The sequence below is a fragment of the Dendrobium catenatum genome, unplaced genomic scaffold, assembly GCF_001605985.2.
Source record: "Dendrobium catenatum unplaced genomic scaffold, ASM160598v2 fragScaff_scaffold_390, whole genome shotgun sequence".
In the NCBI taxonomy this organism is placed as follows: domain Eukaryota; kingdom Viridiplantae; phylum Streptophyta; class Magnoliopsida; order Asparagales; family Orchidaceae; genus Dendrobium; species Dendrobium catenatum.
The window spans coordinates 1,278,421-1,290,584 of record NW_021318852.1 but is presented as its reverse complement, the minus strand read 5'-3'; the positions used below and the strand labels follow the sequence as shown (position 1 = coordinate 1,290,584).

General features: G+C 35.0%; 1 protein-coding gene across 2 annotated transcripts in view; it reads right to left on the bottom strand.

The window, feature by feature from the left end:
* Nucleotides 1–12,164, bottom strand: part of LOC110092563 (chitinase domain-containing protein 1) — a gene marked incomplete at its 5' end in the record, with an annotated part of 89,752 nt that overhangs the window by 41,562 nt on the left and 36,026 nt on the right. For both annotated transcript variants that reach the window (XM_020817162.2, XM_028693966.1), the window contains 1 exon segment: nt 8,437–8,524. In XM_020817162.2, coding sequence (XP_020672821.1) covers nt 8,437–8,524 — 88 coding nt within the window.

The window sequence follows — 12,164 nt, the reverse complement described above, 5'->3', positions numbered from 1 at the left end:
CATTCTCCTTCTCCCCTAGGAAAGCTTGCGAGCTTCTCCTCTTTCTTCTCGGTCTTCTAACCTCCTTCTTCTCTACGCAAGTTCCACTCCACCTGTATCTTTCTTCTGGTTTCGTTGGCAAGTTCTGTGGGCAGTTTTGGAGACATTTGCTGGAGGAGTTAAAGGACGTTGGACCCCTTTTACCGTGGTAGACCGTTGGTTTGCTTTCTTAAACCTTATTTTGCTTATTATCCTACTTTCGATACATGTGAGGAATCCTCTTGCAGGATGTTCTGAGGATAGTGTTTTTTTTTTAATTTTATTTTGTTCTTTTGTCAGCTTTCTTTTGTTCTTGGTTTGTTTGGATGTCAGTGGTTCCTAAATTGATTTTGGAAGTTCTATTTTGTCTATTTTGTTCTCCAAAAGATTTGCTAAGTAATTAAGGTGTGTTTTGAAATCTCTTTTCAGTTTCTTTTGTTTCTTCTTTCGGATTTGCGTTGTTTTGCTTACATCAAAGCCTCTCTAACTTTGGTTTTACTAATACGCCGATAAAATCAAAAATATATATTTCCATTTAGGATGCTAAGGTCACAAAAATCAATGGTATTCTCACAATCTTGATTGAAAAGCCTATCAAAATATCTCAACCACCTTTGTTAAATATCCTTTTCTAATAAAAATACTTTTTGATTTTCATCCTTGATGCGCTTCACTTAAACTAAATCCTTCTCGTATCTCTATGCTTGGCTAACTTATACATACAAATTTCGCCTTCAACCTTAAAACTAAATTGTTGTTACTATATGTTAAGTATCTACTATCTAGTGTCTATTTAATGATTAATCTTAATAGAATGTTCTCTCTCAACATCTGAAATAAAAACAAGAATCAAATTATAAAGTTATCACAAAATGAGAGAAATTTTTTTAGATGGTGCCTTAATTATAATCTAATTTGTCTTCTGGAAATTTGATTCGAAATACCCAAACTCTATCAACAGAGCTGAGACATGAATTTTCTAAGACAGAAATATCATATTTGGAAAACCAAGCCTCATATTGATCTATTTCTTCCCTCACCACCAACAAAAATTTGCTCAACTCAAAATAAGAATCCATACATAATATCATCGTCAAGGAAATAAATGTTTGCTTAAGAAAGCCAAAAATCAAAGAGGGTACAAAAATCCGAGCACCTCTTGCATTTAATTAGAATTCTAAACTAAATCTACAGCCCTCTCAACTTCACATCAGTAAAGAAAAAACTAAACCAACTTTACGTCATTTTGAACAACTTATTCTAGTCAAGAAATGTGTTACATCTTGTACCTAGCATCATTTTAGCAACTTTGTGTCATATATTAAGTTAAGTTTTTACCTATCATACCATGGTTAAATCATTAATAGGCATTTAAATTCCAAACAACAATTAGGAAGCTTTTGGGTAACCATAATAAAAGTGTGTAGCAATGAAAAAACTCACACCTAGCAAATAATTGAACTTCTAAACTGAAAGAAAGCAGTCAAATGTATGCAGATTTATTCCATTAAACATAACACTTACGAAAGTGTAAATAGATTCAATTTTGTAGCCAAAGATTTCACCTAGTATTACGGGATAAATTATGATAAGACATTTGCCCTAATTGCTAGACTTAACTTCATTCAAGCGCTACTGTCCCATATGATAAACCTGCACAGAACCCAACATCAACTTAATATTAATAATATTTTTTGATATTGACCTTGAAAAAGACAATATGAATGTTCCCCCATGATGTAGAATGGAGGGGGTAATAAAAATTAAAGATCTAAAATTTCATCTCAGATTTTGCCTTAATTAATGGATTTGAATTTAAAATTCAAACAAGAATGAAGGGAAGGAAGAGAGGAAATAATTCTCTCTTTAATTGGGGCCTTTAATTAGGAAGAAAATCATGGGTTGGGGGGGGCAAAAGGAGGAGGGAGGAAAGATGTCTAAATTCGATCTGTGTGGACTATAGCATTAAATGTGATGGGATAATTAAATATGAAATTAATTTTAGATTTAGAGGGATTGGAGGGGCTTCCTAAATTAGATCAATTGACCAGAAAAAGGATTTGAAATTCAAATTAGTTTTGATTCAAATTAGAAACTTTCCAAGTTAACAAAAGATTAATTTAGAATGGTAATGAAGAGACTATTTTGAATTTGAAATTTCAAACTTGTGCATGAAGAGGGGGGCGGCAGGCAGTTTCAAGGAGAGTGGGAGGGAAAATAATTCAAAGGGGTTTTCCTAAATAGAATCAATTAAATTAAAGATGTGATTTAACAATCTTTTTTTAATTTAATTCTAATGGGAGATTGATTGAGGAATTGAAAACTTTCCAAATATAACTTATACTAAATTAGGAAAGAATTCAAATTTGAATTTGATTTCAAACTTAGATTAATAATCCTTCCAAAACTAACACAATCAATATTAGGAAAGGAGTAAGGGCTACGGAAAATTTTGGAAACAAGGCTAGGGGAGGCCGGCGGCTAGGATCTAGATTAAGGTTAGGTGGCGGTGGGGTTCAAAGCTGAGCTAGCCGGTGGTTGGGGTGGGGGTGTGAGGAGGAGAAATGAAAGCTAGTAGTTGAAAGGGGATTGGAGACGAAGGTAGAGAGAAGGGGAAGGTGGTGGCCGAGAGTTGGAATTAGGGGAGAAAAGAGAGAGGGAAGGAAATAGGGAAAGAAGATAAAATGTGAGTCCGGACACATCCTGCGGCTGATGGGTGATGCGTTGCCCTCACCTAGGGACTTCAATCACTAGCCAGAACACATCCTACAGCTGGTGGGTATTTCATTGCCCTCACATAGGGACTTCCACTCTCCTAAGAACTCCCATAGCTCTCAAGAAAAAAGTGTAGAAACAATTTTTTTTTATTAATCCATCATTATCTAATACAAGAGCAAGGGCCTCTATATATAGGCCTTAAAATAAACTAAAAGATAACTTTTTCCCTTGAGCTTATATAAGATAAGACCCTCAAGGGTAAAAATGAAAAATGCATAATTAAATCAAAAATACAATTAATAAACTAAGATAAAATAGAGGGATCTCGGTCGTCGATCTTCATCTCTTCCTTTGATTAACGTCCACCGTCGGATGTCCACATCATTCTCCCGGGGTGGAAAAGAGCTCGACTCTGTCGAGTCTGCACCCCGGGTAACCTGTCTCTGATACCAAACTGATGTAGAATGAAGGGGGTACTAAAAATTAAAGATCTAAAATTCCATCTCATATTTTCCTTAATTAATGGATTTGAATTTGAAATTTTAACAAGAAAGAACGGAGGGAAGAGAGGAAATAATTATCTCCTTAATTGGGGCTTTTAATTACAAAGGAAATCATTAGGATAGAGGGGAGGGGGCGACCAAAGGAGGGATGAAAGATGCCCAAAATAGATTTTTGTGAACCATAGCATTAAATGTGATGGGGTAGTTAAATCTGAAATTAAATTCATATTTGGAGGGAATCGAGGGGCTTCCTAAATTAGATCTATTGATTAGAAAAAATATTTGAAATTCAAATTAGAAACTTTACAAGTTAACAAAAGATTAATTTAGGAAGGTAATGAAGAGGTCATTTTGAATTTGAAATTTCAAACTTGTGCATAAAGAGGGGCGTAGGCAGTTTCAAGGAGAGAGTGGGAGGGAAAATAATTCAAAGGTGTTTCCTAAATAGAACCAATTAAATTAAAGATGTTATTTAACAAATTGTTTTTTATTTAATTCTAATAGGAGATAAATTGCGGAATTGAAAACTTTCCAAATATAACTTATCCTAAATTAGAAAAGATTTCAAATTTGAATTTGATTTCAAACTTGGATTAATAATCCTTCCAAATCTAACACAATCTATATTAGGAAATGAGTAAGGGTTACGGCAAATTTTGGAAACAAGGCTAGGGGAGGCCGGCTGCTAGGATCTAAGTTAAGGTTAGGTGGCGTTGGGGTTCAAAGCTGAGCTAGCCGGCGGTTGGTTGCCTGATTTGGTAGCATTTGCCGAAGGAGTTTTGGTGGACGTTGGCCCTTGTAGCTGTGGTGGACCCTTGGTTTCCATGCCCTTTAGCACATCTTTTATATTACATACAATTTCATTGCATGTGAGGAAACTTCTAGTCGGTTGTTTTGAGGGTAGTCATTTTTATTTTTAATTTAGTTTTCGTTTGTTTGACTTTTGTTTGTTTTGAGGTTTGTTTGATATTGGCATTCTATGTTTTGAATCGAGAAATGTTCTACTAGTCTTGGTGTTCTCCTCTCTTGGCTTTTTTCTATCTAGTTGTCCACATCAAGTTTGGTATCAGAGCCAGGTTAACATATCCTAGGTTGGTGTGTGTCTTTTCTTAAAAACACAAATGGCTAATCAAAATAATCAAGGGGGAAGGAACGGGCAGCCAGGGGAACCAGAACAGACAGCCAAGGGGGGAAGGAACCAGCCACGGGAAAAAAGGAGCCAGGGGGGAAAACGAAGGGCCATAAAGAGGGGGAATGAATCTTCAATTTATGAGCTGAAAACAGCAGCTCAACATTAATGACAGGAGAATAGCAGCTCCCACAACAAAAACCGAACAACCAAGCCCAAACCGAGAACCACCAGCAGCCAAAGAGTTTGGCATATGAGATGCCCCCCCCCCCCCTTGCCTACATCAGGTTCTTCCCCGATTGAAAAAGCTCATCACCTGATGAGGATGTATAAGAATTTTTTTGACGAGAGAAAGACACTGAATCCAATTCTTGAATCTCGGCCGCATACTTATTCAGGATAATTTCCTTTTCTTGCTTGAATTAGTCCGACAGAAGTCGCTTTTTTCATGTATTGTTCCGTAAACATAAGCATCTTCATCTGTAGTTTGTATAATTCATTTTGTAACGGATCGGTAGAACTACCTTCCGATAGAATCCATCTGTCCAAAGGGATTTGGATTTCAGGATCTTCTGGCTAATTTTCACCCACAACTTGTTCAATTTTTTATGGTTTTCCATTTTTTAAACACCTAAAGACAATACAAACAACCTAGGAAAATCCTAATATAGGCTCTGGTACCAAATTGATGCAACCAAAAGCTCCCCAAACAAGTAGGAGACCCTTGGTCACAAAAAGAAACAAACAAGTTCCTCATAACTTGAAATAAAGGACATAATAACACTTTAAACTCATAAAAATAGAAAGACACAATCTAAACCTTACAATAGACAATAAAAATAACTCATAAAGGAGCTTGCATTCATTGAGAAGAAAGATACAGATGGAGTGATCACTTGCGGAGAGAAGAATGAGATAAGAAGCCCGAGACGAAAGAGAGGACAAGCTCGCAAGCCTTCCCAAGAAGAAGAAGAACGGAACAAGCTCGCAAGTTTTTCCGAAAAAAAAAACACTCAGATTTTGTTCCAAAAATCAGCTCATAACTCTCTCTCTCTTAAACTATAAAACATCATATATTTATAGAAGAAATGAGGCAGCCAAATATCCCAAAATATCTCCAACTGAACTAATCAAAATAGGGAAAAATAGAAGGCCAAGGGGCGGTCCAGAAGCAACACCCCAAGAGCCATACAGGGAACCGAAAAGGCAGCCACGAGAGACAAGAACGGGCACCACAGGGAACCAGAATAGGAAGCGAAGGGGAAGGAACCATCCACGGGAAAAGGAGCCAGGTGGGGCATACCGAAGGGCAAGGAGAAAGAGCAAGAATCCACTCCACATAATGAGCTAAAAAGTAGGAGAACTTCCCAAAATAATGAGTTGAAAAAACAACAACTCAAGCATTAGTGAGCTGGAACATAACATCCCCCAAAACACAGCCAAATCCAAACGGAGAGGCAACCCGCAGCAAAAAATTTGGCACATGAGTCCCCCCCCCTTGCCTACATCATTTTCCAACTTAACAAAAGATTAATTTAGGAAGGTAATGAATAGGCTATTGAATTTGAAATTTCAAACTTGTGCATGAAAAGGGGGGCAAGCGATTTCCAGAAGAGAGTGGGAGGGAAAATAATTCAAGAGTTTCCAAAATAGACCAATTAAATTAAAGATGTGATTTAACAATCTGTTTTTAATTTAATTCTAATGGGAGATTGATTGAGGAATTGAAAACTTTACAAATTCAACTTATCATAAATTAAGAAAGATTTCAAATTTGAATTTGAAAACTTGGATTGATAATCCTTCCAAATATAACACAATATATATTAGGAAAGGAGTAAGGGCTAGGGAAAATTTTGGAAACAAGTCGGAGGTTGGCGGGTAGGATCTTGGTTAAGGTTAGGTGGCGGTGGGGTTCAAGGCTAACTAGCTGGTGGTTGGGGTGGGGGTGTCGGGAGGAGAAACGAAAAATTGTAGTGGAGTTGGGATTGAAGCCGGCGGTAAAGAGAAGGGGAAGGTGGTGGCCGAAAGTTAAAATAAGGGGAGAAAAGATAGAGGAAAGAAGATAGGGAAAGAAGATAAACCGTGAGTCTGGACACATTCTATGGCTGACGGGTAATGCGATGCCCTCACCTAGGGACTCAATCACGAGCCCAGACACATCCTGCGGCTAGTAGGTATTTCATTGCCCTCACATAGGGATCCACTCTCCTAAGAACTCCCATAGCTCTCAAGAACAAAGTATAGAAATAATTTTTTTATTAATCCATCAGTCTAATATAAGAGCAAGAGCCTCTATATATAGGCCTTAAAATAAACTAAAAGACAACTTTGCCCCTTAGACTTACATAAGATAAGACCCTTAAGTAAGGGTAAAAACGGAAAATGCATAATTAAATCAAAAATACAATTAATAAACTAAGATAAAAAGGAGGGATCTCGGATATCGATCTTCGTCTCTTCCTTTGATTAACGTCCACCGTCGGATTAGCATGTCCCAAAGATTCATGATTAATCCCACCAAAATGCATATGGGGATTGTTTTAGAATCATTTAATATATGAACCAAAATCATAAGAAAGGACTTTATTTTAGGAAATCTCCCAATAATAATGTGGAAGCAGTTATTGATGCAGACTGGGCTACTAGCAGAAGAACAACTATTGGATATTGCATGCATGAATAGGAAACTTAATCACATTGAGAAGAAACAAGCTCTTGTGGAACAAAGCAATGTTCAAGTGAGATTCAGGGCTATGTCACATGGAATCTATGAAGTAGAGAGAATATTATAAGAATTGAAGAGATCATCAAGCATTCCAATGAAAATATTGTGTTATAACAAAGGAAGTAATGACTAAAATAGTTCTTTGAATATTCATATGAGGCCAATTTAATCTAGAGTATCACATTTTACTAATTTAGGTCATCGACCATATAAAATTGATCCTAGATATCCCCTCGGAAATTAAATTGAGATCAATTTTGTAAAATTATGGACTAAATTGGGATCAATTTTGTATCGCAATTCATCTATTTTTGCCTAAGGGATTGTTTGGGATAAATTTTGTTTAGTTAAATGACTAAATTGGAGAAATATCATACTCTGGGACTAAATTGGCCACATATCAATAGTCAAGGGAGTATTTTCAACTTTTCCTCAATAATAAAGCTACCACCAATATTGCAAAGAACCCAGTCCTTTATGATTGAACCAAACATGTCAAGATTGATCATTATTTCATCAAAAAAAAAAAAAGAATTGATGATAATACTGGTCAACATGTTTACATTCCTTCAAATTTACACAAAACTGATATGCTCACTAAAGAAACTCACTACAGCAAGTTTTGAGAGCCTCAACATTCAACTTGCGGAGACTAATGGATGCTATTAAGTCTAGCAAAAACTAAAGGGTTCACAAATCTTCCAAATTACTTCATTTGTTGTCCATCTGTATGCATCTGTCCAAAAAGTTACCAAAATTGCTTCATCAACTTCATTAATCCATGGTATTGCCCTTTTTTTTCCTTTAATTATCATTAAATATAACAAAGATCTGAATTCAAATATTCAAATTATGGCTTATGATTTTCCTTTCAAGTTGCTCGGTTTTCCTGGGAAAGCTTGTGCACTAGAATCCTTGAAAAATTTAATAAATTCTTCAGCATATGTCTACTGATTCTCCCTTTTAGAATAATAGAAATCTTTTTATTTTAAAGTGAGTCCAATTTAAAAATGAAGATCTCTCTTTATTTATAGGTTTTAAAATCTTCAAATGAGAGATTTTCTTTCTCATTGTAGCCAAATATATAGTTTATTCAAAAATTCAAAATTAGGCAAGAGCTTCATTTTAAAATGGATCTCTCATGCTTACATAAAAAAATTACAAAATTAGACGAGAGCCACTTTTTGAAATGAAACTCCCTCACTGTTTATTTGAAAAATTCAAATGAAAATTTTCTTTCTCATTGCAACTTTATATATTATATAGATTATCAAAAGTGCAAAAAAGATAATTAATTGAACTGGCAGAATACCAACATACAAATGTAGTATAGAATTTACCATCTTACGCATCTCTGGATCATGCAGGACACCATATCGCGCCCACCTTGACCAAGACTCTAGAACAATACCATCATACTCCATTTCCCTATTCACTAACAATTAAATGTTAATGATGGCACACAACAAAAAGTTAGATTGATTAAAAAATTCAAAGAATTAACCTATTCTACTACAAAGAAGCATAAGGCCTAGACCATTCATTCTTAAATTTTCATACATAACGATGATTATTTCTCCAAATAATGAATTATATAATTAAAAAATAATAATAAATTTCAACAGCGTTTTATCTTTTTAGAATTTTTATAGAAAGAAACTTATTTTAAACTATGATTATTAAACAATCAGTGACCCTTTAGTTTACAATAATTCTTTCTATTTTCTAACCAATCATTTTAAAGAAACACAAGATGTAATATTTTTACCAAAATGATTTCTTTATATATTCAAAAAAAAGAACAAGATTGCAGGTGTAGTTCCACATATGAATGAAAAAAATATGTAGCTTGAATATTTCCAACATCATTTAGATATGATTCGAATGAAAATAAGATAAGGTAATAATTATTTTATGTTTTTTTTAAATAAATAATATAAAAGTTCAATAGAATTACCATTTTCATTTATTGAATTCATTTATGTCAACCCATTCATAACTTCCACTAATTCGGACCCACACTCCCCAAACTTCCACTCAATTTCCTTCATCTTCTGTTGTCACTTTATTGATCCCTGGACTATGACAATTATTTTGTAATTATTATTCTACCTACAAATCAATTTGTGGACTATTGTAATTATTATTCCCTAATTTTATATGCTTTTTATTATAAGCTCTCCTAGGTTATATAAATACTATACACATATTAGAATGAAATACAAAATAAATTCACTCTAATTATTATCATGGTATCATGTCCTGGGTTTTTTTTTTTCTCTTTATATTTCCAACCTTCATCTATCCATTACCACAATCCTAATTCTTCATTACCACACTATCTTCATTTTCCCCTATTTTTCCATAACTACAACCTTCGTCGTAGCATTGCTGCAAATATTTCCCATTGTTATAGCTTTCATCGCTGCATTGCCTCAAATTGATCCCATTGTTGCAACCTTCATCACCCATCATCACATTACTTCCCTTTTTTGTTTTTTCCTATGAACAAAACCACAATTTTCCTCTCCATGGATGACAATAACAATATCTACATACCCTTAGTCTTATAGGTTAATCGAGGGATGCAATCTAAATATAAGTTATTGTTGAACCCCAGCCATCCCTTTGCCCTTTGATCGCATGGCCAGCATGGCGATCCAAGGGAGGCTCACCTTGTTAAATCCCAACAGTCCCTTTGCCCTTTTATCCCAAAGGCAGCAAGGTGATTCGTGGAAGGCTCTCACCTTGTTAAATCTTAGCCATCGTTTGGCCCTTGATCCCATGGCCAGCATGGGGATTCGTGGGAGGCTTACCTGGATCACGCCAATCTCCTTCCATATTTGGGTGACGTATTTAGAAAGGATTATATTAGGACAATTATGTATTATTCTGTAATTATTTGTTTTCATATTAAGATATCTTACATAGATCTATAAATAGAGATAATGTTGTGCAATAAAACTAAGCCTTTTTCCATCTCCAATTCTCTGAATTTAACATGATATCAGAGCCTTCAATGTCATTAACAAAATTCTAGTTTTTTCCCTACTGAAATATCTTCATTGCCAACCTTCCCTTGTTGTTATCCTATCTATAACAAATGCAACATTCATTTCTACCCTGCTTGATATAGCGCCTTCATCGTTATTCTTGATCGTTGTAATGTCTGAAGCAAATTCCTCCTGAAGCTTTAACCAAATGAAAGACACTATGGTGCACCAAGGAAAAGAATACCTCCAAAATACATAACCTTCTATCACTTAAATGGGAAGAATTATTTGAAGTGGTATCAATTTATGAAGGCATACTTGAAAGGGAAAGGAAATATGAATCGTCTCCTTGAGATAGGACCAAAAGAAGGAGATCCTAATTTTTTAGCATGGAATGAAGCGGACTCCATGATTATGTCATGGTTATGAAATTCCATGACTCCAAAAATTAGTGATACTTTCATGTTCATACTACTGCAACGGACATATGGGAAGTCACCAACAAACATTCTCAAAAGCTCAAGATGCTACTCAAGTCTTCAAAATTTAGGTCAATGTGGGAAACGCAAAGCAAGGAAGCAAGACCGTGATTGAATATGCCACTTTTTTAAGGCTCGTTGTAACAGCTTGATCATTATAGATGTATAGAGACCAAGTGTCCAGAAGATATTGCTATCCTAAAAAGCTTTATGGAGAAAAATAGAATATATGACTTTCTTACAAGATTAAACGCGGTGTTTGACCATGTTAGAGTTCAAATCCTCGGCAAAGTGGAGATGTCTTCACTAAATGAGAAAATTTCTCTTATTCGTGCTGAGGAAAGCCAACGATGATAATGCTAGAACCAAAAGTTGTTGAAGGTTCAGTAATGGTGACAACTAAAGAGACGATATAAAAGAAAAGATGCAAGGATTCTTCAAAACCTAAAGACAAAGACTCCATTTGGTGTAGCTATTATAAAAATCAAGACATACAAAGGAGACCTAATAGAAGTTACATGGAAAGCCCCAAGTAAAAAGTGAAATCAAATAAGTGGACAAAAAGGGACATCACAAACTAACACTACGATAAATCAACCCATCCCAGTCTATGTTATCTCTATTTTATCAAAACCTACGATATATTTAATAATGGTGGTTCTATGTTATCTCTATTTTATAAAAAATCTACTATTTGACTTTATCATTTTACATTAGGACATTCATCTTTTGATGTCTTAAAAAGCATGTATCCAAAACTTTTTTATGAGTTGGGAAAATAATCCTTTTATTGTGAAACATATGAGTTAGCCAATCATAAACGAATTTTTTTTCAAACAAAAAAGAGAGATGTCATACTCCATTATATCTTATTCATAATGATATCTAGGGACCCTAAAAAATCTCTAACATTTCAGGGGCTCGATAGTTTGTATCCTTCATTAACAACTACACTCGAGTCTCTTGGATCTTTCTTCACAAAAATAAATCTAATGCTAGCATTATCCTCTCCATTTTTCACACTATGATCCAGAACCAATTCGGGATAAAAATAAAAATAAAAATTATTTCAACAATGCCAAAGATTACTTAACCAAATCCTACCCTCCTACTTTCAAATGGAATGTATCATTCATGATTCTTCCTGCACTCACATCCCAAAACAAAATAGAGTTGCATAAAGAAAATATGGTCATCTTCTTGCCTCAACCCATACACTTCTATTCCACCACAATGTGCCCAAATCCTACTAAAAGTAGCCCTTCTGATTGCCACATATCTCATAAACCGACTACCTTAAAAACCTTGAGACTAAAAACACCAATAGATATTCTGTCCTCATTTTACCTTGAATTTTGAACCCATAACAATGTCACGACCCGGCCCGGTGAGCTCGCGTAGGCGAGGTGGGAACAGAGGTCGGACGGTAAGTCAAGTATCTAATTCCTAAATCTATCAATTCCCTAAATAAATCTCCAAAATATTTTGAAAGAGCCACTATAACAATAAAGTTTGAAATCACATAAACATATAAGCAGACATATTCTTCATCCTTACCTTTCTTCCGGAGCTCCTCCCCTACGATAAACATTGCCG